Here is a 26,874-nt window from a genome sequence, read left to right as displayed (position 1 = left end):
TCCAGAGTCCCGGGGCGGAAGTGAAGAAGCCAGCCCCTGAGATGAGGCAAGCAAGGGGTGGAGAGAGGCCTGTCCCCCGACGGACACCTCGTCCCAGCCAAGATCAGATGGGCAGCCCTGGAGTGGGACGCCGCTCCTCCCAGGCCCTGCTACCTCCTGCACGAGCTTGCCGCTGCTGCTGCCTCATTTAACACCTGCTCTCTTTCCTCTGTGTCTGACCACTGAATCTGGCAACACAACGTGTCTAGCCTGAGCTGCTTGCATATTTTAAAACAGCAAAGGGTGAGGAAGCTGCTCTCAGGCTGCGTGTGGGTGGGCAGAAGAGGGCACCTGGTTTCTAAGCAAGCAGGGCAGGAAGCCCCCCGTGCCCGTGAGCACGCGTTTCTACTCAGGGACACTGCCCAGAGCCAGGCCTCCTGAAAGGGATGTGCCAGGGATTCAGGTGCCCCTGGGCCAGGGTGGAAGCCTTACTCCCGGGTCATCTGTGGAGTCCAGAGATTATCGGTTTGCTCTGTGCTTGACTTCGGACCCTCTGGATGAGGGCGTGCTGCGAGACATCTTGGGTTCTCTGGAGCAGACACTGGTCCGGGGGCTACGGAGGGGGCTTTTCAGGCGGCAGCAGCAGGACTGCCACCATCTACACCTCCTGCCAGGACTTGTCTGCAGGTCCCTGCCTGGCCCCAGAGGACGTGTCTGCCTCTCTGCTGGGCCCTGGGTGGCAGGGCCTTGCTGGTGTGTGGGAGACAAGGGTGTGGCCACCGAGTCTGAGGAGAGGCAGCCCCGCCCAGTCCTTGGGCTGCTCAGCTGTGTCCTGCGAGAGGCGGTCAGTGTTGGAGGCCTGGCAGCGGACGGCCTCCCGTTCCACCTGGCAGCAGGTAGCTGCTTCGCAGGACTTCTCTGTCCCTCCCTGTGGAGGGAGTGTCTCTGATTTGCTGCATGAGAAGTTGTTTGCAATGACAAGCTTTACTTTTGAAAGATTTTCTGGTGGCTGATTGCTGCTTAGACTGTGAAGCAGTGACTTTTTGTTTCAGTCTCTCCTCACCTGCTTTTCTTCGGGACACAGTGACTTGGGGAGGTGGGTGGGAAGCCGTCTCCCTGTGCCTGTGGGAGGCTGGTTTCTGAAGGTCAGAGCACAATCTCTTTTCCCTGCAGAACAACTTCATCAACCTTAGCTTCCTCCGCCTCTTCCGTGCTGCCAGACTCATCAAGCTGCTCCGCCAAGGCTACACCATCCGCATCCTGCTCTGGACCTTCGTCCAGTCCTTCAAGGTGAGGCCGGGCATGGCCAGACAGGGCCTGACCTCTCCCTCGTTGTGCCAGCGGGGAAGCTTCTGCCCCATCGCCCAAGCAGTCTCCTTGGGAAGGCCAGAGTGGGTGCCCACCCCTCCCATGGCCCCGGTTGTTGCTGTGATAGTTTGTTAGGACACTTTCAGTTTTACAGAGAGTATCTTGTTTATGCTCACAAAGGGCTGAGGTGGCTTTTATGACTTGGTTTGTAAATGAAGATGATGGGCACTTGGTGAAGGGGCTTGGTGGGCAGTGGGGCTGGGTCTGTAGTCAGCTAAGGCCAGTGTGGCCCAGAGACCCAGCCAGTGTCCACTCTCCAGATGTGGTGCAGGCAAGGGGGCGGGTAGCTCTCCTGGCGCTGAGCCGCCATTCCTGTGTCTCTGCAGGCCCTGCCCTATGTGTGCCTGCTCATCGCCATGTTGTTCTTCATCTACGCCATCATCGGCATGCAGGTGGGTGTGTGCAGGGCGTCACATGACAGCAGGGACCGGTTGGCACTTAGTGGTGTTTCTGTGAGCCAGGGGCCAGTCTGAGCACTTTATGAACTCAATTCTTAGAAAGACTGTTCTGTAGCTGAGGCCAGGCATTGCCACCCTTTGTGGGCAGATGCACGGCCTTGCTCTTGCGTGGAATCCTGCTGGTCTGTGTCAGGGCGCTGGTGGGCACTATTGCTTGGGTGCTGGGCCTGCACAGTGTGGAGTATTTGAGCATATCCGCATGGCCCAGGTGGCCTGCGCCGCAGCAGCTGGTCATGCCTTTAGCCCAGGAGCACTTCTGAAGGACGTAGGGATGGGAGGTGGTCTCAAATGTTAATTTGTGGTGGGAGGAGACAGTGTCTTAAAGGTTAAGACACTGAAATCTGAAAACCGATTTTTAAACTCTTATTTTCAGGGATTGAAAGTTCTCTTGCTTGAAATTTACTGAGATCTGATGCTATTTAAAACAAATACCTGTTTTTCTTGCTTTGGTCTATGGACATACAAAAACAGCCCTTTGTTTTTGCTGGATATATGATAATTCATAAATTTTCAGCTGGATTCCAGATTTTAAGCTACTTAAAGTGAGGGACTTATTTGCATTTCTAACCCTGAAAGAAAGAAATTAAAATGGGTAGAAAGCCCATTGTGATGTTTGCACAAAAATGTTAAAAAAAATCTTTCAAGTGATCTATCAGAATTTCAGTATAATTACTGTTTTGGGGTCATTGATGAGAGAGTGAATTTTAAAATGATCCCCTCAGTGCTCATTCAGCAGCACACATACTAAAATGATCCCCTCCTTTTGTCTAGCAGAGCCCACCTAAACTTAGCTCTGGGCCCCAGTTTTTACTGGTTATGCTATTTGATCTTGGACAGGTTCGGAGTCAGAGCCTGCTCAAACTGGGCTGTGTGACAGTGACATGTTAGACTTTCCAGAGGTTTTCTCTTCCCTGGAAATAAATGCACAGATGCTGCTGGAGCCAGACGCCCTGACCCTCTAGCCCCAGCAGCAGTAGTGGCAGCTCTGGTCGGGGTCCCTGGGTGAGGGCAGTCCTGGCCCATGTGGTCCCCATGTGCACACCCACAGTCTTTTGCCTGGCCACAGCTCCTGAAGACCCAGCGGCACTGGTCTGCAGGGCTGTCTGCCTTTTTCTCCATTTCAGGTGTTTGGAAACATTGCTCTGGATGACGACACCAGCATCAACCGTCACAATAACTTTCGGACGTTTCTTCAAGCCCTGATGCTGCTCTTCAGGTGTGTTGTGGGAGGTGGAGGTGGGTCCAGAATCAGAGGTTCCTCATTCAGTGTGTTGTGTAGAGGAAGATCCAGGCTCAGGGATTCCTTCTTTCAAGAAGGACCCAACCCTCTTCTCCTCGTCATACTGGCTTCTCTATGGTGGACCTTTCCAGTTTCTCCTCCCTTTCTGCTTGTTCTTCCGTAATGGCTCCTGGGCCTGAAGGGAGGCCCCCGAGGCAGTCAGCCTGAGACCCCTGGGCTGGGCTGGCTCGCCTACCTTGTCTCTGCTGTCCAGCGAGGTCTTGAAGGACAGGTGTCGAAAGAGCCTTTCTTGGTGTGCCAGCCCCAAGCTTCCCATCTGCTTGCCTTAGTGATTTCGGGGATCTCTGGGATCAGGAAGAGCCGACAGCAGAGGGCTGCTATCGGCAGGGTGGACTCTCTCAGTGACCCAAGGAACCAAACTGGCCAGAAGTGTGGGTCTGAGGGCAGCTTCTTCCGCCTCTGTCGCTCACAGGGGCTGCAGTCCCCACGGCTCCAGGGTGCAGTCAAGGGGAGCACCAGGGCAGGGCCTTGAGGAGCACAGACTTGTGTCAGCTCAGAGGCCTCCCTGCAGAGGTGTATGGGGGATGGCTCCCCAGCCATTGCTCTCAGGCGTGGGCACACGTGGACTGGGGCTGTCCACCACCCTGGTGTAAGAATGCACTCGTGGGTAGAGCCCAGAGGGTTGACTGTGTCTCCTTCATTTGCTGTGATCCTCTGGGAGGGGGGAAAGTGCTCTCTCTAGTAATTTATGATGAGGGGCCTCATAATAAATTAATATTTAATTAATAAATAAACAACAGACCCCACCTTGGGCCCCTTCCTGAGGTTTCCCTGCTATGTCCACTTTTGGGGACACCTAGCTCAGCTGACCCTATGCAGATGCATTTAGGGGGTGTGGGAGCTCATTTTTTGGAGGGTGAGCTCAGGCCAGGCCTGGAGAGAGTTTCTGACTTCCTCTTTGCATCAGATAAACAGCATCCTTAGGCTGACAGTTCCCCGAGTAGTGTCATTTCTCTGGACTTTAGCTCTTACGTCCACTTTCTTTGTTTATTAATATCCTGCTTTGTGTCACAAAAGATATGAAGCCAGCCTTGATTTTAAATCTTTGATCTCAAAGATCTCTGTTCCTTCCTCATCACATGGGCACCCTCATCATTCAGGCCTGGCACAGGCTGAACTGGCCACTGTTAGTGGGGAGTGGACCCAGCTTCTGCCCAGGACTGACCACACAGAGGCACGCTGGGCCACCTGCAAGTCTGATGCACATCTGGCCTCTGTGCTGGCTTCGTGCACAGGAGCAGAAGGCCACACGGGAGCGCTGCTGCAGTAGCTGCTCAGGGTTGAGGGTTCCTGATGTGTTCAAGAGACAGCAGAAGCTGGGGCGGCTGCGGTAGAGTGAGTAGGGACCGTGGTAAGGGATGAGGTCAGGGAAAGGGCAGCTGCAGTTCCACAGAGCTCTAGGCAGTCATGTAGGGGGTCACTGGGGAGGTCTTTGATCTGATCTGCTGGGCTACTGGGCGGGGGAGCATCCAGTTAAGGACCTGTTGCTGCAGCTCAGAAGTGGTTGCTCAGCCCAGGGAGGTAGGGGTAGTTAAGAGCCTGGCTGTTTTTGAAGGCAGATCAAGATGTGGTGAGAGAGAGGAGGCAAGGATGACTCCTGTGTCTTTGGCCTGAGCACTGGGAAGGATGGAGTCACCGTGTCCCGAATCCAGGAGGACTAGGTGGCACACACTGGGGAGGAGATCAGAATCCACGGAGGGAGCTCACCGTGGTGCTGACTTTGGTGCCGTGATTTCTCTCCTGTAACGCGTGCTTTCCCACTTAGGATCAGCTTGAAAATCTAATGCCAGAGGTTTCTTTTTAAGAACCAGCATCTGTTACCCAGACCTAACACCTGTGCAGGATCCCTGTGGGAGGGAACGCAGTTCTCCTAAATTCCTGGGCTTCCTTCCCGGCCAGTCCTGGGCCTTCCCTCCTGGCCTCACACTCTGCCCTCATCCCAGGAGTGCCACCGGGGAGGCCTGGCATGAGATCATGCTGTCCTGCCTCAGCAGCCGGGCCTGCGACGAGCTCGCCAATGCCACGGAGTGTGGGAGTGACTTCGCCTACTTCTACTTTGTCTCCTTCATCTTCCTTTGCTCCTTTCTGGTGAGTCCTGGGCCCTGTGTGCACCCCATTGCCACATCTGCCTGTCTCAGACCAACTTGAGTCCCCCTGCTCTCTTGCCGACATCCGATTTTGACCCATGATGCATGAAAGCTGATTCCATGTTGATGGTCCTTGTTTCCTTGGAGATGAGGACCATGTTAATCCTGAAAGGACCCACTGAGTAATGAGCTCCTGTGGGCCTGCCTTTACTTCTGTGGAAAGGGTTTTACGTTTCTGTGGGGCCCTATCCCTCAGTTCTCAGCTAGAAGGACTTACACCGTGGTGACAAGATATAAGCACCAGCACTCTAGCCAGCCTGCCTGTGCCTGATGAGGTTCAGGAAACTCATGGGGTCAGGCTGGAGGTCTCAGCCGGTCACGTCGCAGTGAGTGGATTTTATTACAAGTCAGCAGAAGCCTCTGGGAGACTATGCACAGTGACATCATCTACTTGACATCTCAAAACCTCACTCTGGCTTCTGGTCAGGAGAGGCTGTGTGTGGCCAGGAGCTGATTGGAAGTGATGGTTGGAGAAGGGAGGGTGTGAAAGAAGCTGTGTGGACGGGGGCCACCCTGTACAGGCAGAGTGTACATGATTGGTGACTGAACATGGGCATGAGAGAAAAGGGGAAAGAAAGCTGTGTTCTGGGGTTTGCTGGGGTGATGCAGTGAATGGTTCTTCCCGGAGTGGAAAGGTTGGGGAGCTGCAGGTGTGGGGATAGGGAGGGAGGGAGGGAGGGAGTTGAGGCATATGGGGGCCTCTGGCTGGAGATGTAAATTCCTTGTCATTAGTGTTTGGTGTATCAGTCAGGCTGGATGATACCCTCTAGGTCCCTGTGTGGTCCAGAGACCCATGACTTAAGCATCATCTGAGCACTTGTTAGAAATTCAGATTCCTGGCTCCCTTCTAAGATTTACCGTACTGGAATCTTTGGGAGAGGGACCCAAGAGTCTGTGTTCTAACAGTCTCCCAGGTGCCTATACTCCCTCCCATACATACACTTTGCTGTGCACTTAGTATAAATCAACTATACTTTAAGAAACACTTTTAAAAATTAAATACAAAAAAACCCAATGACAAGATAGGAGGCCTCATACTTTGTGATTTTAAAATTTGACACCAAAACTTCAGTAACCAATGCCAGTATACTGGCATAAATCCAAACATATACACTGAACGAATAGAGTTGAGACTAGAAATAAATCCTCATATGCAGGGTCAAAAGATTTCTAAGAAGGCTGCTGAAACCATTTAGTTAGGAAACATAAGCTTTTCAACAAATGGTGCTGGATACCCACATGCAAAGAAAAATGAAGTTGACTTTACACCATATGTAAAAATTAGCTTGGTACTTACCCGGTGGTCCAGTGTTTAAGACTCTGCACTTGCACTGCAGGGGGCACACGTTTGATCCCCACTTGGGAAATAGGATCCATATGCTATGGGGCATGGCCAAAAAAAAAGAGAAAAGAAAAGAAATTACCTCAAAATTGATAAAGACCTGAATACAAGAGCTTAAAATATAAAACTTTTAGAAGAAAACATTGTAGTCTCAGAGTCATAACCTCAGATTTGGCAAAGGATTCTTAGATTTGACACCATAATCCTGAGTAAGAAAAGGAAAAAATGGACTATTCAAAATTTGAAACTTTTGTGCATCAGAGGATACTATTATACAAAGTGAAAAGGTAACCCAAGGAATGGGAGAAAAGTTTTGCAAATCATGTATATGATAAGGGGTTAATATCCAAAATATATAAAGAGCTCCTGCATCTCAACAACAAAAGATAACCATCTAAAAATGGACAAAGTACTTAAAGAGACATTTCTCTAAAAAAAGGCTGTGCAAATGGCCAACGAGTACATAGAAGTATTCTCAACTTCAGTAATCATTAGGGAAAAGCAAATCAAAACCCATGAAATACCACTTCATACCTATTAGTATTGCTATTTGAAAAAACAAGACAAAATAGCAAGTTTTGTGAGGATATGGAGAAACTGACACCCTTGTGCACTGCACATGGAAATGTAAAATGGTATAGCCACCATGGAAAACAGTATGGTGATTCCTTAAAATATTAAATGTAGAATTATGGTATGATTCAACAATTCTACTTCTGGGCGTAGCCCAAATGTCCGTCAGTAGATGAATGGATAAACAAATTTTGCTTCAGTTCAGTCGCTCAGTCACGTCCAACTCTTTGTGACCCCATGGATTGCAGCATGCCAGGCTTGCCTGTCCATCACCAACTCCCAGAGCTTGCTTAAACTCATGTCCATCGAGTCGGTAATGCCATCCATCTATCTCATCCTCTGTTGTCCCCTTCTCCTCTTGCCTTCAATCTTTCCCAGCATCGGGGACTTTTCCAATGAGTCAGTTCTTCACATTAGGTGGCCAAAGTATTGGAGTTTCAGCTTCAGCATCAGTCCTTCTAATGAATATTCAGGGTTGATCTCCTTTATGATTGACTGGTTTGATCTCCTTGCAGCCCAAAGGACTCTCAAGAGTCTTCTCCAACACCACAGTTCAAAAGCATCAATTCTTCCGCACTCAGCTTTCTTTATGGTCCAACTCTCACATCCAGGCATGACTACTGGAAAAACCATAGCTTTGACTAGATGGACCTTTGTTGGCAAAGTAATGTCTCCGCTTTTTAATATGCTGTCTAGGCTGGTCATAGCTTTTCTTCTAAGGAATAAGTGTCTTAATGTCATGGCTGCAGTCACCATCTGCAGTGATTTTGGAGCCCTCCCAAAATAAAGTCTGTCACTGTTTCCATTGTTTCCCCATCTATTTGCCATGAAGCAATGGGACCAGTTGCCATGATCTTCGTTTTTTGAATGCTGAGTTTTAAGCCAGCTTTTTCAGTCTCCTCTTTCACTTTCATCAAGAGGCTCTTTAGTTCTTCTTCACTTTATGCCATAAGAGTGGCATCATCTACTACATTTGTCATAAACAAGTTGTACAGACCTGCAAAGGAATATTATTCAGCCACAAACAAGAATGAAGTTCTGACAAATGCTGCAATATGGATCAACTTCGAAAACATCACACTAAGTGAAAGAAACCTGACACACAGGTCACATGTTGTATGGATCCTTTTGCTTGAAATGCCCCAAATAGATAACTTTCTAGGTACAGAAAGGAAATTGGTGGTTTCCAGAGAATGGGAGGACAGATGTATAAGGAATGATTACTTAGTACCGTGTATTCTTCAGGAGTATGAAAAAAATTTGAAACTAGGTAAGTATTGTGCATACACTAAATGCCACTGAATTGTAGACTTACTTGTATGTTAAGTGAATTTCAACTCAGTTTAAAAAAACAAAACAAAATGCCTGAGTTTTAGGTCTCTAGAGCTCAAGTTATTAAGTCCAAAGTCGCCACTTTCCTTGAAGGCTTAGGTGAGAAGGGGAAAGCTGGGGACCTCACAATGGGGAAGATTAACCCAGATGGCAGGACAGATGGTTGGCAGGAGTTGACAGGACTGAGTGAGGATGGTGCAGGAGATGTAGAGACTGAAGCCTTCAGAGGACCAGATCCTGGGCTAGGGTTGGCCTGTGGGACCTGGAACTAGGGAAGGATGCTGCTGTTGGTGGTGGCGATGTGCAGGGGGCCTGGGAAGCCCTCTGAGAGGTCATGGGGGGGAGCAGGTGGGGCAGGCTCTACCTGAGTCAGTGACCTCTGCTGCCCTAACTGCCTCACACAGAGACTTCTGTTGCAGGGGATGGGGAGGGCAGTGGGCAGGCTGAGGTTTCTGGACGTCACCTCTTTTCCTTCCTGTCCTGCAGATGTTGAACCTCTTTGTGGCTGTGATCATGGACAATTTTGAGTACCTTACGCGGGACTCTTCCATCCTAGGGCCTCACCACCTGGACGAATTCATCCGGGTCTGGGCTGAGTACGACCCGGCTGCGTGGTGAGTGAGCGCCTGTGCTGCGTGGTCCTCAGGGTTGGCACACACCACCCGCAGGTCTCAGCACAGGGCCGGGTCGCTGCAGGCATGTTTCGAATGAGCGACCCCCTTGGGTTTTGGTGGGGGTCGGGGTTCCATCCTGATACACATGGGGTGCTGCTGAGCTTCCTCCTGGGAGGTGCACTCACGCTAGCTCCCTGTGCCCTTGTGCACAGCTCCCTGGGCTGAGAGACCCTCTTCTCAGGCCCGTAGTCCAGCCCTTAGCAGGTTGCCTGGGGGCCGTGGAAGGTCTTCAAGGGGTTGTGACCCTCAGGCTCCTATTGGGCAGGAGCTCACTGTCTTCTCACAAGGCATGTCACATCTGGGTTGTGAGAGGTCACGGGGCAAGACCCTCTCATAAGGCTCCGAGGCCTCTGTGGCCAGAAACAACGTGAGGCCTTAGTTCTTTCCCTCTGGGCTCAGGGCCCGTCTGCCTGCTGCCTTCTGGAGGACAAGAGCCAGTGCGCCTCTGTGTCACCAGCCCAGGCTGTAAATAGAGGGTTTTCGGTAAACTTTTATTGAAATCAGATGAACTGCCAGAAAAGGTCTAGTGTGTTTGAGGCCCTTTGGTCATGGTGCAAAACTGTTAACGCATTGCTGTTTCATAAGTGAGGGCCAAGTGCTTCCAGACAATGCAGGGGTCTCCTGAAGAGAGTGATTGGGTCAGAAGACAGTGAGGACCATGTGTTTCTTGGGGGAGCCCTGCACACCTGTGATGTTTTGTCCTTGGGCCCAGCACAGCAGTGTGGGTCCTCCATCTGCCCATTTGTCTGTCCCTTTGTTGAGTTCATTCTCTTGCCTGTTTGTCTGTCCTTTGTCGAGCACTTGTTCCCTTGCTCATTCATTCAGGCACCCTCCAGAGCCGTGACTTGAGGAGTCACTAAGGACATGCCCTCTGCAGCAAAACACGGGATGTGGAGGGAGGCCCAAGAGACATGGCTACTGGGTGAGACCCAGGCCTGCTCAGTGCCTTGCTCACAGTGAGCCCAGGATTGAATAAGTACCAGGGAGGGGGCTCCAGGGAGACAAGAAGAGCGTGGAACTGGGGTGCTTCCCCCTTCTTTCTCGCAGGCACCCCAGCCTGCCTGCATCCCTGTTGCATGACTCTGCATTCGGTCACCCGTTGTGTGGTAGAGGCCTGGAGGAGATGGTCGGTGTCCTCATGGGAGGACCCTGGGACTCTGAATCTAAGCTCAACAAGGGGAACACTGAGGAGCTTTCTGATCCCCCAGACCCCCAAAGGGCTGGGAGCTTGACTGGGCTCCTGTACCTGCCTCTGATCCAGTCTTCTTAGCCTTCCCACCCATCACAGTGAGGACACAGAAGGTGCTATGTGAGGCCCTTTCCAAACTGGGCAACGCCAGGGCCCTGGGGCTCTTCTAGGCCTAGAGCCTAGAGCATCTCTGAGTATTTTTCACTGCAATGAAGAATTTATAGTTTTCACACAGTGCAGAACAAGCCTTCCTGCTGTTTATGTCTCATGTATATGACTTTTCATGGTCTTAGAGAGTCCTGTCGTTTTTAGCACATTTGCCCACAGCACATGCTGGAACTCACAGGCTCAGGCGTATTCCTGGGCTGTCTGGTCAGGAAGGCCCAGTCAGATTGAAGGGGAGACTGATCACACCTGAGACCTGGTCCTTGTCAGGCAAAGGGCAGGAGAGAGTCCAGCTGAGGCAGGACTGAGACTCATTCCAGGAGGATCCTCCTGACTGTGGTCTAAAGAGATGCTGCTGTTTCTGGGCATATTTTTTTCTAGAGGAGATTTGTGTTGTAGAAAGCAGAGAGATTGTGTAGAATGTGACTTGGACTAACAGGCAAAGGAAGGTCAGTGCAGGTCTGCCAGAGGGGAGTGACGTCCCCCAGATCTTTGTGGACTGTAGACCCAGCACCTCCCCAACAGCCGAAAACTGATTCAAGGCGTATAAGAAGTGGGCCTGGGTCAGGCTGCAGCTTTGTGATTATGCACAGAGATGCTGACTGTTTCCCAGACCCAGAGTTCTAGACCTGGGGCCTCAGGAAGACATGGGCATTCAGGAATATGGTGAAGAGCTTATGGAAGAGAAGGGGGAAACATGTAAGCTTCACTGCAGAGTGCAGCACCATGCAAGAAAACATGTGATCTGCGGCCCAGAAGAAGCGCAGAGATGACCTGCAGCTGGCCCTCAGACCCGCTGCTCTGGTGAGAGGCTAGGGCAGCAGAAGGCTGGGCAGAGACAGCTAAGCAGACCAGGCTTGGACCCCTCATCTGGGCAGGCTGGAGCATGCTTTGAGGCTTCCATTAGCCTCTCTGACCGATGCAGGGCCCTGACCATCTTTATTTCCCAGGGACCATCTACTGTCTCCTTGTTCTTAGGGAGCCTGAAACAAAAGTGAACGTTGTGAAAATTTCTCAAGCTTTTGTGTGTATGTATGTATACTATGTGTGTGTGCACAAGCGTGTGCATGTGTGTTGTCTGTGCACAGATCTGTGTACACCAGAGTGTGTGTGAGTGTGCTTATGTGCAAGCAGGCACATACCTGTGTGTACGTGTTTTCGCGTGCATGTGAGTGCAGTGCATCTTCGCGTGTGTGTGGTGTGTGTGTGCATGTGTGTGTGAATGCAGTGCATGGGCATGTACGTGCCCATGTTCCCTGCTCTTCTATAATGTGTGCATGGGCATGTATGTGTGTGCGTGTGTGCACAGGCACGTTGTGGGAGCGTGAGGAAAGCATGGAGTTATTGCCTTCTGGCGCTGCCTCCCCCACCCTCCCTTGTGTTGTCGCCTCCACACTTCGTGGTAAAGTGCAGAGACTCTGACGGAGAGTCAGGACCACCCCCCGTGTGATGAGTCTGCTTATCCTCACACTCATCCATCTGTCCAGTAAGCATCCTGAGCCTGGGCCACGCGCTGGGGCCTGCACCCTCAGCTCTGCTCAGCCCAGCCGGCCGTGGGCAGAGGAGCGCAGTGTGAGGCCAGGGCCTCTCTGAGCCCGGAGAGGCTGGTGAGTCAGAGGAGGTGGCAGCTGAGCTGAGCTGCAGGGGCAGGAGGGATGGAGCTGGGGAGGAGGGGCGGGGGCAGAGGGAAAGGGGAGCTGACTGCCTGGCTGGGAGGGAGAACACATGGTAAGGGTTCTAGGAGCGTGGCTGTGAGGGGCTGAGAAAGGCCTTGATGTTGGGGTCCAAAAGTGGCCTTTGGCTGTTTTTCATGGACAGCAGGAACAGTTTTGAATCAGAGTGACCGTATCAGGCCTGCACTTTTCCTCTGGTGGCATCTGAGGGGTTTGACAGCAGAAGAGAGGAGAGGAATGGGGTCTTGCGAGGAACTAGGGCTTTGCCAGGCTTCCAGCCTCTGTGTGGGCATCCTTTGGGTCCATGAGGTTAGCAAGCACTTGGGTGAGGCCAGAGTGGGGCTTTCCCCTTATTCCCTCTTTTCCAGAAGTAAATGCAACACAGTTTGGAGCTAGTTGGACTGATGGGGCCATGGTGCAGGAAAGGGAAGCAACGGCATTGACCGGGGTGCCCACCCTGGGAAAAGGGGGTCCTTAGCTGGACCTGCAGTTTCCAGGCGAGGACATGGTATGTTCAGGGAGGTGGGGATAGTCACGAGAGCCAGGTGTGGAGAGAAGCTTCGCCAAGGAGGCCTTGGGGTCTCAGGCACTGAGGGGATGAGGGAATGGGCTGTCAGAGAGCTGATGAAGGAGACCCAGGTGTAGATGGACCAACAGCCGTGCTGTGTGTGAAGTGGACACTCTGGCCCAACACTGTCTGCATGGAGTGTCTCCTGCCTGCTGGGGGCTCTGGAGTTTGTCGGGTTGCCATGTCTCCTGGGTATTCCATCTGTCCACCCCTGGGCCCCCAGCTGGGCGCTGCCTGTCTAGCCTCCCCTGGCTCCACCTGCAGGCAGTGCAGCGCAAGGCTGGGTGTGCGGGATGGGCTCCTCATGCCTCTGTGGCCATAACCTGTGACATTTCCTTTCCAGTTTCTGGATCCATTATAAGGATATGTACAGTTTGTTGCATTGTATTGCACCACCCGTTGGCTTAGGGAAGAACTGCCCTCGTAGGTTGGCCTACAAGGTTTGCTACTTCAGAGCCTCCATCCGACATACTCTTCCCTGCTCGAAATGCAAACACAGCACACAGTCCCTGCCTAGTGTGGAAGTGATGACACCTCTTGCTCCTCCTGCCCTGTCCTGCCCACACTCCATGCCCCTGGACGGTTTGGTTTCCCATCGAACTCCTGACCCCTCCAGCTGGCTGGGGGCAGGCAGCCCCGTGAGACTGCACACAGAGCTTTCTGCTGGGCCCTGAGGATGAGGACCAGCCGCTGGTGGGAGTAGGGGGCCAGGTCCCACCTGTGCCAAGGAAGCAGCTGTCCCACCCAGATTTGCCTCTGGACTCTTGAGGGCAGACTGATGCTCACACAGGCCAGAGGCCAAGGGCCCCAGAGGAGGGCGTATGGGCACAAGTAGACCAGGAACAGTGGCCCCAACAACCCAGGGTTCCAGATTCCTGCAGAGGAGAGCGCAGAGTGGGGACCCAAAGACAGGTCCTCCTGCTGCACCTCTGGACTGATCCGCTCGGCTGAGTCCAGGAGTCTTGGGAGGAGGACCAGACCCAGGACCATCTGGGGTGGATCCACCGGCTTGGAGAAGGCTGTCACTCCTCTCTCTTGGGCGGCCTGAACCCGACCCTATCTCTGGGAACCCAAGCAGGTCCCATAAGCAGCTGTCCCAGGGGTGGAGGTGAGGCTTCCAGCCTGGTGACCAGTCTGCCTAAGGAGGTTGCAGTCATCAAGCCTAAATGCCTACCTTGGTCTAGAGCCTTATTCCATATGTCGGTCCCAGCCCTTCCTGGTGTGCTGTCAGGAGGCTGCAGGAGTGGCACCAAGCCGTATCCCATCCCGCGACCCCAACCCTGCAGTTTCCTGCCCAGCCCTGACCGAACAGTGGCCCTGCTCCGGGCAGGGCTTGGGTGTCTCTGGGCTTGTAGCAGGGCTTGCCCCCACAGACTTTGTCTCTAGAGCCTCGGGGCCCACTGCAGAACAGTGTGGCTCCCACACTAGTTTTCTGGCCTGCTTTAGGCTTTTCTCCAGTTTTTAAGCCTCTTGGCTCATTTGGAAGCAAATTAGGCATGAAGGAAAGCTGATGTTTCTGCTGTGGTTCTCCAGCCAGCTTCTTTGGTCACTGGACAGCTGTCTCCCAGCTGGCATGTTGAAACAGCTCTTTTCCAATTTGGCATTATCCATGGCTTCTGAAAGTATAAAATCAGAGTTGACAACCCAAAGCCACCCTGATGCAGCCTCTGTCATCTCTCCATGTTCATTAGCTCAGATGCCCCCTGCTCACTCCCTGTGTGGGGCCAGAGTGTGGAGGTGAGGCTGGGGGGCTAGGAGGGGATTGAGCCCCCCACAGAAAGCCCTCATTTCGCTTGTTTTGACTTCTGGCATTTAATCTGACGCTGGTTAACTGGCTTTGTTTTCTTGTCTGCTTCCTCCCCCACCCTCCTGCCGTACCCCTCCCATGGACCCCTCCTGTGGACCCCACTCTGCCTCTGTCCTATGGGCCGGGTCTCCAGTGGGCGCATCAGTTACAATGACATGTTTGAGATGCTGAAACACATGTCCCCGCCCCTGGGGCTGGGGAAGAAATGCCCTGCTCGCGTTGCATACAAGGTAGACCCCACCCCCGCACGCCACAGGCTGTCTGTGCTGGGCTCCCATCTCTTCCGGGGCTTGTCTGTCTGTCTGCTGCTCTACCGTCTCTCTGTTTCTTTCTTTTCTCTGTCCCAACCTTCTCCGCTTCCTTCCCAAACAGAGGGAAACAGACACTGTGAAGTGTCTCTACACTGGCCCCTTATCCCCTAGGGCTGCCCCCTCTGAGAGCCCCCCAAGAGGCTCAGGAAGATGGGGCCAGAGCCCAATATCTGCCTTTTCTCCTTCCCTTCTCTTCCTCAGAAAGGAGGGGACAAACTAGCTTTTTTGACAGAGGCTGTTTTTGTTCTGAGCTCAGGACCACACTCAGCTCCTCTGTCCCCCAAGCCCCTGATGTGGGCAAAGTTGTCCAGCCCTCAGGGTCTGGCCCTGCAAGGCCTCTGCAGGGTGCGCCAGTGGAACCCACGCCCAGCTCTGCATGTGCTGAACTTCTCAGGCTATGGAGGGAATATTTTCTAGAACTTCATGAGTCCATGGAGCCTTAAGAAGGAAGGGTGCTGGAGAGAGGCATCCTGCCCTCGTTCCTGGGCCTCCAGAGGGTCCTGTGGGGGTGAGAACAACCTCTGGGGCGTGGGTGGTCCCTTGTCCCTCCCCCTCTGTTGCCGAGGGCCTAGTGGGCTGAGCTGCAAAGAGGGGGTAAACTGAGGACACTCCCAGGCCTCCCCCTGGGTACATGAGCAGGCCACGTGGCCCCATTCCCAAGTCTGCTCCTACCTGCCCCTGCATCCCCAGTCACCCCCCCCCACCCCCCCGCCTTGGTGAGTAAGCACTTTCCACCCCTCTAGCACTCCCAGCCTGAGAGCCCTCTAGCAGCCCCAGTGGTTACATGACTCAGCCAGCACAAATCTGGAGCCTAGCTGCCATCTCCTTGTCTCTGAGCAGGCTTCCCACAGAGCTTTTGTCTGTCTGGTTCTGTCCACGTTGTCTGTTTCTGTGCTCTGATTCTGGGCTTGCATCTATCCCCTGGCTCAGCATAGCCTCTGGGAGTTAAGCGGTTCCTCTGGGCCATATGTGATGCCTCTGGTGTCCTCCTTGGTCCTCCCTTGCCTGGCATGCATGTCAAGTCTGCCTAGAGGCCCTGCATGCAAGGCTGTAACACTGTCCTCAAGAAGGAGAGCTCTGTCCACACTGACACCTGGGGCCAGGGTAGGCAGGGAAGGCCATGATGGGATAGCCTTTGGAGTTCCTTCCTAGGTGTGCTGGCCAACTCCAAGGTTCTGGGCGTGAAGAGACCAGGAGAGGCCTCAAGTTTAGTGAGAGTAGATGGTCTTGGTGAGTTGGGGAGGGCCCAGGAGAGGTGCAGAGTGCCATGGCTAGAGGGTCTAGGCCCAGGCAGAGATGCCTGTCTGTTTGCCCTGGTCTCACCCCTCTGCTGCTCCCAAACTCCTGGCCCTTTGGGGCCTGGGCAGGCAGATGCGGGGCTCTGGTAAAGGTGCCCTGGATGGAGCTCTCCTCTCTGGGAAAACACCTGCTTATTCTTCCTTCATGCTGGCCCCTGACTCCCTGACTCCCCTTGAGAGGAATCCCTCTGCCTCTCCCACTGCTGTCCGTACTGGTCTGCAGGAACACTGTGCTCTGGGAGCCATGTGTGTCACACAGGTGATGAGTGAGGTCCTAGGACCATGATCGGAGGTGCCAAGTGGGGCTTTGCCAGCATTAGGGGACAGAGTGTGGGTATTGTCTCCAGCCATCTGCCCTCCATCAGGCTGAACACTGGATTTGGTTCCAGAATGCTGGGGGTAGAGTGGCCTTACCCAAAGAAGGGACAGAGAGGCTGCCATATCACAGGGTTTAGGCTTGGCAGAGATCAGCATACCCCAGGGAGGGGCCTTGTACCCCCACCTCTAGCTCCCATCCTGGTAAGGAGTAAAGAGGCTGCTGGGAGAGGACAGGGGCCCACAGTGCCCCAAGGGCTCCACTTGGCCTGCAAGGTGGCCACCCCATGATCAGGACATTCCAGAGACCATTTTCCTCTGGGAGATCACCTAAGTTCTTAAAGCCTCAGGCTCTGGGCAGCTGCTGGTTATTACCAGAGGATTTTGGTACAGACACACTCCTATTTCCAGCTGTTCTGTCCTAGAAAATGGAAGAGAGGGAAGGGGGCTGTTCACCTAATGGTGAAACAGGGAGAAAGCTTGCACGGCCCCCAGTCTGGTTAAGTGCTTGTGTCCCTGTGGGATGACCCTGGGCCCCTGTGCAGCTGGTTGAGCCCGAGGCCCTTGCAGTCACATCTGTTGGGTCCTTCCCCTGTACGGAGCTGGTCTCTAAGACTTTCCTTGTTGCCTTGGGCTGGTGCCATTGAGCATCCTTCCCTAGCCCCTAGCTAGGTGGTGAGACACAGAGGCCATCCCGGGGCTTGTGTCTCCTCACTGGGAACTGACCTCTGAGCTTGCGGTCCTGGCTGCCCTACCACTTGCCTGATGCTCCTGTCTGTGGGCTGTCCCAGGGGTCCTGCTGCCCAGGCCCCTCTTCAACCTAGGCCACACACTTGTTCTATCATGGGCAGTGGGCTGGGGTCCCTCTGGCTGAGACATGCCTGTTCTTTCAGAGGAATCCAGGCTTTTGGCCTGGCCCCATTGGACAGTATTTACCTGGACTGCTGTCTTTCTGTAGTCAAGGGAATCCTCAGCTCAGATGAGGGTAGGGGTCCAGGGATAGTGTGAATGCTGGCAAAACTCCCATCCACCCAACATCTCCTGGTCCTGGGACCCCTGGGAGGCCCAGCCTGATTTGCCCCCTTATCCCCAGCGCCTGGTTCGTATGAACATGCCCATCTCCAATGACGACATGACCGTCCACTTCACATCCACGCTGATGGCCCTCATCCGGACCGCACTGGAGATCAAGCTGGCTCCAGGTGAGAGAGGCAGCCCGGAGGGGAGGGCACCAAGCAGGGCCATGTGACCGCCCCACCCCCACTGAGAGCCTCCCCAGGCCGCTGTGCAGGGCGGGGAGAGGGGCCTGTCTGGACAGCTCCTTGTCAGACCCTGACCTTGTCTCCTGAAGCCATCCTGCATGGTAGCACTGCAGTAACCCCATTTACATGTAAGGAAGCTGAGGTGGAGTGAAATTGAATGACCCCAGATTACCCATAGTCATGCAGTGCAGGAGCCTGTGTCACATGAGCCAGTGCCCCTTACAAAGTGAAGAGTACCCCTTCCCCATCGTGAGCCTAGTCCCCCCGTCAGGACCTCTCCTGGGTTTCTGACAGGACCATGAAGCCCCCACCAGATCGAGGAGGAAATGGACCTCCCGCTTGTCCTCCTCTCCCGCCCCCCCCCCCCTCACGTGGTGACTGCTTTCCCTTCGCAGAGAAAATGAAGGGCCCTCCCCCTACGTCGCTTCCTCCCTGCATCCGTGCCCTTGAGCTTGGTTCTCTCTTGTGTAAACTGATGAGCTGAGGCCAGTCTCCCCTCTTTGCACATTCTGTACTATTTTCATCATCTACCCTAGGATGTCATGCCCAAAATTCTATATTCTATTTCTTGCCCTATCAACTTTCTCTTCTGGGTTATTTCTATCAATGTATAAATGTGCTGTTATTTTTCCTATTTTTAAAAAGTTTTTCTCTTCCCTTACGCACCCCCCCCCCCCCCGCCCCCAATCAACTTCTCTGTTTTTCTTCTTTCCTTCCTAGCAACAGGAGAAACGGGTCCGCATTGCCTCTGATTTCTCCTTTCCTAGTCTGCAGTCCAGCTTTCACAGCACAAAGCTTTGCTGGCACTGCTGTTGTCAAGTTCTGCAGGAACCTCCCCTTGCCCTGTGGGCCTGTCCGCAGCCTGTCGATAGTAGTCCCTCCCTTTTGTGTAAAACCCCTTGTGCCTTTTTTCTTTTCTGTTTTTTCCCCAACCTCCGAAGGTCATTGTGTGCTTCAGACACACATTCTCACCTTTTCCCATGGCTTTACATGTTGTGAATTCCAGTTTTGTATTTTTAGTCCAGGCCTGCTCCTAAACCCCAGGCTTATATAGCCCACACATCATTTGCCAACTCTGCTTGGAGGCCCAATAAGCATCTAGAATCCACGTGCTGACCCTCGTGCTCCAGATACTCCCCAGATTCCTCCCTGTCTCAATTAGTGGAAACACTCTTAGAGTTACTCAGGCCAACACTTTGGGCATCATTTTTATCTCCTACTTTTTTCTTATCCTATTTCTGATCCATATTTCTGAACCCTTGCAACATCTTCTGACTCCACCTTCAAAATGCACCCAGAATACGATCAATGTCTACTCTCTCTTCCTGCCACCTCTTGGTCCACGTCACTCTCTGTCAGGTCTTGGCTGGGATTGTTGCAGTAGCCTTCTCACTGGTCTGCTTCTGCCCTTGCCCTTTCTCCCTTCAACACAGCAGCCAGAATGGTCATGCTAAAAATCAAACCAGTAACATTAACAAACCTCTAGTTAGCCTGATCATAAAAAATAGAAGATAAAAATAACCTATATAAGGAACGAAAGAGGGAGCATCGCTATACATCCTGCTGACATTAAATGGATAACAGGGAAATTTTATGAACAACCCTATGGGGATAACTTCAGTAACTTAAATGAAATGGAAAAATTCCTTGACACAAACTATGAGGCTCTTTCAAAAATAGATAACCTGAAAAAAGGAAATAGATATCCTGAGTAATACTGTATATATTAAATAAGTTAAATTCATAGTTAAGAATCTTCTAAGAAAGAAAATCATGGGTCTAGTTGGCTCCATTGATGAAGTCAACCAAACATTTAAGGAGGAAATAATTCTGTACACACTCCTCTAGACAATAGAAAAAGAGAAGATAGTTCCCAATTTATTTTATGAGGCCAGCATTGTTCTGATACCAAAACTAGACAAAGACATTATAAGCAAAGATGATAGACATTCCTCATGAAGACAATAAAATTTTCAGTGAGTGTTAGCAAACTGAATATGATGACTAAAGTAGGATTTATCCCAGGAATGAAAAATGCAAATTTGAGCTCAATCAATACAACTTAATATGTCAAAGAAGAAAAACTACATGATTATCTCAATAGATACAGAAAAAGCTTTGACAAAATTCAGCATCCACTTATGATACATAAATACTATTGTAAACTAGAAATTAAAGCAAACTTCTACGGTCTGATCAAGGGTGTCTATGACAAACCTACAGCTAATGACATGCTTAACAAAGAAGCCTGGCTCCTTTCCCCCTAAGATGAGTAACAAGGCAAGGATGTCTGCTGTCACTATTTTTGTGAAATATCATACTTGAGGTTCTAACCATTGTGACAAGTCAAGAAAAAGAGACAAGAGGTGTGCCAGTTGGAAAGGATGAAAGAAAATTGCCTCTATTCATGATTGACGTGATTATCTATGTAGAAAATCTCAACGAATAGAATAAAAAGTTAACAAAACTGAAGCATCTACATGCCTAGGAACATGAAGCATTGCTGGAACCACTGAAACCTAGAAACAGACAAGAAGGCACTTCATTAGAGCCTTCAGAGTGATCACAGCCTCGCTAACACCTTGATTCTCTGGCCTCCAGAACTGAGACGGTATATTTCCATTGTTTAAAATTGTAAAAAGAAATTACTAAAACTGAAACGTGAGTATAACAAGGTCAATATATAAAAAACAAGTATATTTCTATAGATTAGCTATTGAAATTGAAAAATGTTCCACCCAAATCATTGAATATTTTTATAACTCTAAAAATATATATGCTAGCATGTGTGCCACACATTTCAGAATACTGACCAGAAGAATCTCCTTTAATAAATAAGCCACGTTCATGCCTTGGCAGACTCAGTATTGTCATTTCTTCTCCTATTGATCAGTAGAGTCAATGTCATCCCAATCAAAATCCCAGCAGGATTTTTGAGATGAGCTTTAGAAACTGACTCTAAAATATACGTAGAAAGCAAACAAACATGAATGACAAAAACAATTTTGAAAAGAAAGAAAAAAAATGACAATATTAAGTACTGAGGAGAATGCAGAAAACTCAGATTCTTGTGTTCCTAGTGTGGACACAGTGGTGCAGCTGCTTTGGAAAAGTCTTGCAGTTCTTTATCATGGGGCCCAGCCATCCCGCACCTAAGGGCGATGACATGAAAATACACACATACAAACCTCTCTGCTGAAGTTCACACCTTTATTCATAATCACCCCAAACTGTAAACAACTCAGGTGTCAACCAAGTGGTGACCAATAAGCAAACTGGTGTGTCTTTGTGATGAGACAGTTCTCACTCAGCAACTGAGAAAGAGGTCGCTGATGTGTTGGCGTGGGTGGGTCTCAGACACATCATGCTGGGTGGAAGGTCAGACTCGACAGCCAGCATGTTATGTGATGCCATCTGTATGACATTCTGAGAAGTTGAAATAGTAGAGACAGAAAACACATTGGTGATGCCAGGACCCTGGAAGGGGTTGAAGGGGTGGAACACAAAGGGTGCAGAGGGAGTTGGGCAGGGGTACCATGCTCCTGCCTGAATTGTGATGAATCCACAGTTGTATGCACTTCACAGAGTGGAGGGACTAACGAGGAGAATGTTCTTATAGATAATCATACCTTAATAACCAGGATGCTTGAAGAAGGTTAGATCAGAGCACAGCACCCCTCTGCTCGGTCCCTCTGCGGCTTCCTCTCTCAGTGGCCCCCACTTGCACTTCTGCTCCTGCTGCTGCGGCCTTGCCCCACTGGCTCCCTGGCCTCCTGTCTCCAGGGTCCTGTGAACACGTTCCTGACTGTCTGTCCACACTGCAGCCCTCCTGACAGTTCCCATCCCTCCCTCCTGGTTTTTCCTGTAACCAAGTTACTGGATTTTTAACTTACTGCTACTGTATTATAGATTAAAATCATGTGATTCCTCGGGGCAATTTCTTTTGATTTTGTTCCATCACCTAGAACAGCACCTGTCATTTGGTAGGTGCTTAGTAAATTTAATGGAATGACGAATGGAACACTGGCTGGAACACTGTTAATGGCTGGAACACTGAGGCGTCCCTTCCCCTCCCCGCTCCTGACCATCACTCCTGCTTGCCCACACACCCTTGCTCAGCACCACACCTCTTTAGACACATTTTGCCTGGGAGCTCTCTGACCAGCCCTCATGGCAGTGCTTCTTACCCAGCAACTTTCCCCCAGGATCAGGTCTCTCCCCCCACCCAGCTCTGCCTGTTCCCCTGCGGGGCTAAGGGATGGCTCCTAACAGCCCTCCCCGCTTCCCCACCCTTGTCCTGCCCCAGCTGGCACTAAGCAGCATCAGTGCGACGCCGAGCTGAGGAAGGAGATTTCCTCCGTGTGGGCCAACCTGCCCCAGAAGACCCTGGACTTACTGGTGCCGCCCCATAAACGTAAGTAGGGTGAGAAACTCACCCTGCCCACCCCCTTTCATGTCCCACTCAGGGACAGAGTCGAGAGTCCTAAGTGAGTCACCTTGAAGAGGAGGGCTCACCTCCTTGATAGCCCAAAACTCTGGTCTCCACGGTGGGTGCACAGGGGCTGTGGGAGGAGATACCGAGGCCATATTCCATTGAGCAGAGTCACCCACACACTTCGTGTGGGGACTTCCCTGCAGAAAATCGAGGGAAATGGTAAGGAGACCCCCTACAGTTGGAGCAGCCAGGACGACGTCTGGGGTTAAACCGAGCTGTGCTTTGCTGGGTGGAGCACGGGGCGGGGGGGCCTGGGGAGGGTCAGTGTAGCGCCCGTCCTCGGGTCCAGGAGTCTTTACCCAGCCTCCCTGCGTGTCCCCTTTCTTTGTATTCCCTCCCTTGCCTGTCATGCTCTCCAGCCGACGAGATGACGGTGGGGAAGGTGTATGCAGCTCTGATGATATTCGACTTCTACAAACAGAACAAAACCACCAGAGACCAGATTCACCAAGCTCCCGGAGGCCTGGCCCAGGTACCAGTTTCCAGGAGTCCCCAAAAATAACCCTGAGATTCTGGCATCTTCTGTTGGTTGGCAGCAGAGGGGACCCAGCCCCTTCTTGGAGAAAGTGCAGTGGGAAAAGGAAGATGAGAGGTTCTTGTGGCTGCCTCGCCAGCCCCCAAAGTCAGAAACCCCACCCAGCCTGTGCTCCCGCTGACTGGCTGCCTGTTGCTGTTCGGGAGCCCCTTGTGTGGAGAGCTAGTCACGTCCAGGGCAGAGATGTGGGCTGAGGACAGCGGCCGCGGGCCGTGCTGCTGCTTTGAAGAGTACTTGAGGTCATCTGGGAGGGGCACACAGGCAGGGCCCCCGACAGCCCAGTGTCATGAGGGTCCCACTCACGCCTCTGAGTGGGGTGGTTTGGGGCCTGTCTTCCAAGAGGTCATCCTCCAAAGATGACGACTTCATCACAGCCCAGACCTTGAGCGAGCGTGTGTAGACTCTCATCTCTAAAGTTGTCTGGTGTCCAGAGCTTACAGGACATTCACCCCTGGCATGTGAAGTGTCTGGTGCCCACACCCCAGCCCTGAAATCTCCGAATTCTTCTCAACCTTCAACTCTAGTGGTCTCTGCCAGGCAGGCCAAGTTGATGATGAGGTTCAGTCCCCAAATCGTGTAGGAAGGGAAGCTGAGGCTCCAAGGAATGATAGGACTCTCCTGAAGTCACTTACAGGCCCAGTTGGGAAGGGGCTCCTGATGGGCACAGGGCAGGCCCAGGCATCCCCTTCCCATGCTGGGGGGTCCGGGCAGGTGGCCGAACATGGCAGCGCCCTTGTCCACGGTGCCTCCCAGGCCTCAGAGACCCCTCCCCGCGTCCTTCTGCAGATGGGCCCCGTGTCCCTGTTCCACCCCCTGAAGGCCACGCTGGAGCAGACTCAGCCGGCTGTGCTCCGAGGAGCCCGCGTTTTCCTCCGGCAGAAGAGCTCAGCCTCCCTCAGCAACGGTGGGGCAGTGTGAGTGCCACCAGCAGGCGTGGGGCGGGGATGGGAGGAGGGCAGGGCTCCCTGGGCTCCAACCGCTCTCACCCCTGCTGCTCTGGTGTCCACCCGGGGGCACCCGGGGCTCCTTCCGGCAGCGCTCCAGGACAGGGAGCCCTTGGGTCTTATCACCACCCACCTGCACCCACTGTGGGTCCAGCTGGTCCAGGCGGCCACCAGAGCTGGTTCTGTGGTTGATCTGAAGCTCATTCCTGTAACAGCAGGCAGGTGCTCTTATAGCACCCGGGGCACCTGAGTTAGGCGGCCTGTTATTCCAGCCTGTGCCTCCCACTCTGTGCTCCTGTTTCTCTGTCAGGTGAAGGCTTCCCTCTGCTTCCTCATTGGCCTTTGTTGCCTGCAGACCATTAAGAAGCTTTTGTTTCCACCTCAGCTTCTCACCACTTTTTGGTAATGGCCATTTAGTGTTTTCATCTTCCTTTAAGAGACTTTTCCCCTCAGATCTCCATTTTGGTTATATATATGTGTGTGTATCTGTATCTATATCTATATCTATATATCTATATCTATATATTTGGCTGTGTGAGGTCTTGGGCGTCCCATGTTGAGTGGTGGTGAAGAATCCACACAATGCAGGAGACATGGGTTCCATCCCTGGCTTGGGAAGATCCCCAAGTCCATAGGGTTGCAAAGAGTCAAACACAACTGAGCAACTGAGCACGCACTCACGCTGGGTCTTAGTTGCAGCATACAAACTCTTAGTTGTGTCATGTGGGATCTAGCTCCCCAACCAGGGATTGAACTTGGGCTCTCTGCATTGAGACCTCAGAGTCTTAGCCACTGGACCACCAGGGGAGTCCCTCCATTTGATGTCTGCATTTTGTAGTTAAATTGGTAAGATCCTTCCATATCATGTAACTCTTGGTGCTGACCCTCAGTAATTCTTGGTAATGATCCCAAAAGCAAGTGATGTAAAATAACAATCACCATGGGACTCTGGCCGAGGGGCAGAAGGTGGTGCCAGGCTGAACTGCACCAGAGGGCAGGATTCTCAGTCGCCCTCCAGGCCAGGGGTCCTACATCTGCTAATATCCCCTTGGCCAAAGCAACTCCTTTGTTGAGCCCAAACAACATGCGCTCTGCCTCACTGGCAGGGGCCGAGGGTGGGCCTCACACCCATCTGCTGTCCTGGAGAGCAGCAAGGTCGGCGGCACGTATGGCTAGGGCTCCCAGTTTCTTCCTCTCCTCTGTATGTTTTGGACACTTGTTTTGAAGCCGAGTCTGGGTTCATGGGCTGCTCGCCATGTAGCTTTTGCTGAGTAATAAACTGCTGTATTTCGGGAGCCCACCTGGCAGCACTCCAGACCTGGCCCTGCGTCAGGACTGCTGGGGTCCTGGGTGCATCCGTATCGTGAGGCCGGAGAGCAACCCTGGGGAAGTGCAGGCTGCAGGTGTTCAGGCCTCCCCCTGTGCCCTGTTGGCCAAAACAAGTCATTTCCCAGGCCCAAGCTGGTGGGATGGGGGGTGGGCGGTGGCACTGCAAGACCCAAGTCCAGGGATAGAGGTGCCATAGGACACCGGGAGAACCTGAGCACAAGTGGGAAGACTCCCGCAGGAAAACCATGCTCCGGAAGAGTGCCTGTGGGCCCCGGGGACAATGGCTTTTCTCCATATTGGTTAAGATCCATGTAAACAGTGGATTCTGAGTGTGCATGTGTGTGTCGGAGGGGATGGGGTAGGGAAGTGTCTTTGTGGATTGATCTGAGCTAAGCTTTCAGTTCAGGAGAATGAGTGTCGCTTTTTCCCATGGTTATAATGTCTGCACAAATCAGTCACCACCTCTTTTTGTTGCATGTGAGAGAGGGCCCAGTCTACTGGGGCCAGGCAGTGGGGGTGTTTATTGAGCCCTCTGACGGGTGGTATCAGTGCCTGCCTGGCCTCAGCATGGTGTGACCTCAGGGGTGACCAGGCCTTGCGGCCAGTGTCTGTCCTCTTGGATGTGCTTCCCCTTAGGGTCAGCCTCTTCTGAGGCTGCAGCTGCTCCAGACAGCACAGGACAGGGGAGGTGCTTGCAGCCTGGGAAGATGAAGGATGTTCTCAGAAACCTCAGCGATGCTGGGTCAGGTCATTCATGTGGCCAGCTGAGGGCATCAGGCTTCACCTCCAAGCCCAGAGTGTGATTGTTACCACTCAACCTGGGTAACGGAGAATGTATGTGATACTTCCTTTAACGCGAGAGCAAGCAGAAACCCAGGCAAATGCTGGGCCATATGGGAGACATACTAAAACACACTGAGAGGGTGAGGGCAGGCACGTGGGTTGCATGTGCTGGGAGGGCCTCCAAAAGTGGTCTCGCCAGAGGTGATCTCAGGGCGGAAAGGCACAAGTCAGGGGAGTAGGGACGAGCCCTGGTTGTCAGGGTGGATGAGCTGCAGCACAGGCTGGGTGCCTCTGTGTGCACGTGTGGCCCTGTCCTTGTTGTGGAGTAGGGACGAGCCCTGGTTGTCAGGGTGGATGAGCTGCAGCACAGCACAGGCTGGGTGCCCCTGTGTGCACGTGTGGCCCTGTCCTTGTTGTGGAGTAGGGACGAGCCCTGGTTGTCAGGGTGGATGAGCTGCAGCACAGGCTGGGTGCCTCTGTGTGCACGTGTGGCCTTGTCCTTGTTGTGGAGTAGGGACGAGCCCTGGTTGTCAGGGTGGATGAGCTGCAGCACAGCACAGGCTGGGTGCCCCTGTGTGCACGTGTGGCCCTGTCCTTGTTGTGGAGTAGGGACGAGCCCTGGTTGTCAGGGTGGATGAGCTGCAGCACAGGCTGGGTGCCCCTGTGTGCACGTGTGGCCTTGTCCTTGTTGTGGAGTAGGGACGAGCCCTGGTTGTCAGGGTGGATGAGCTGCAGCACAGGCTGGGTGCCCCTGTGTGCACGTGTGGCCCTGTCCTTGTTGTGGAGTAGGGACGAGCCCTGGTTGTCAGGGTGGATGAGCTGCAGCACAGGCTGGGTGCCTCTGTGTGCACGTGTGGCCTTGTCCTTGTTGTGGACTCTCTTTGCTTCCACCGCACATGGGAGCGCCTGTGTAGGCCAGCTGCCCCCAGGTTAGGGTCTGCTCTCTGCCTTTCCACTCTGGGCCATGGCAGGGGGTCCGCTGTACCTGTACCTCCTGCTGAGGCTGTTGCTGCACTCCACTTGGGAG

At 52.6% G+C, this 26,874-nt stretch overlaps 1 protein-coding gene across 2 annotated transcripts in view; it reads left to right on the top strand.

The window, feature by feature from the left end:
• CACNA1B (calcium voltage-gated channel subunit alpha1 B) overlaps nucleotides 1-26,874 on the top strand; it is a 202,873-nt gene that overhangs the window by 170,548 nt on the left and 5,451 nt on the right. For both annotated transcript variants that reach the window (XM_061156143.1, XM_061156144.1), the window contains exons 33-42: nucleotides 1,153-1,269; nucleotides 1,674-1,739; nucleotides 2,930-3,021; nucleotides 5,049-5,193; nucleotides 8,986-9,113; nucleotides 14,709-14,805; nucleotides 17,593-17,701; nucleotides 22,068-22,175; nucleotides 22,616-22,728; nucleotides 23,578-23,705. In XM_061156143.1, coding sequence (XP_061012126.1) covers nucleotides 1,153-1,269; nucleotides 1,674-1,739; nucleotides 2,930-3,021; nucleotides 5,049-5,193; nucleotides 8,986-9,113; nucleotides 14,709-14,805; nucleotides 17,593-17,701; nucleotides 22,068-22,175; nucleotides 22,616-22,728; nucleotides 23,578-23,705 — 1,103 coding nt within the window. The remainder of the gene's footprint in view (nucleotides 1-1,152; nucleotides 1,270-1,673; nucleotides 1,740-2,929; nucleotides 3,022-5,048; nucleotides 5,194-8,985; nucleotides 9,114-14,708; nucleotides 14,806-17,592; nucleotides 17,702-22,067; nucleotides 22,176-22,615; nucleotides 22,729-23,577; nucleotides 23,706-26,874) is intronic.

This window comes from Dama dama, chromosome 11, assembly GCF_033118175.1.
Source record: "Dama dama isolate Ldn47 chromosome 11, ASM3311817v1, whole genome shotgun sequence".
Taxonomy (NCBI): domain Eukaryota; kingdom Metazoa; phylum Chordata; class Mammalia; order Artiodactyla; family Cervidae; genus Dama; species Dama dama.
Note: the sequence above shows the minus strand (reverse complement) of the source record. Positions and strands in the feature narration are given on the sequence as shown.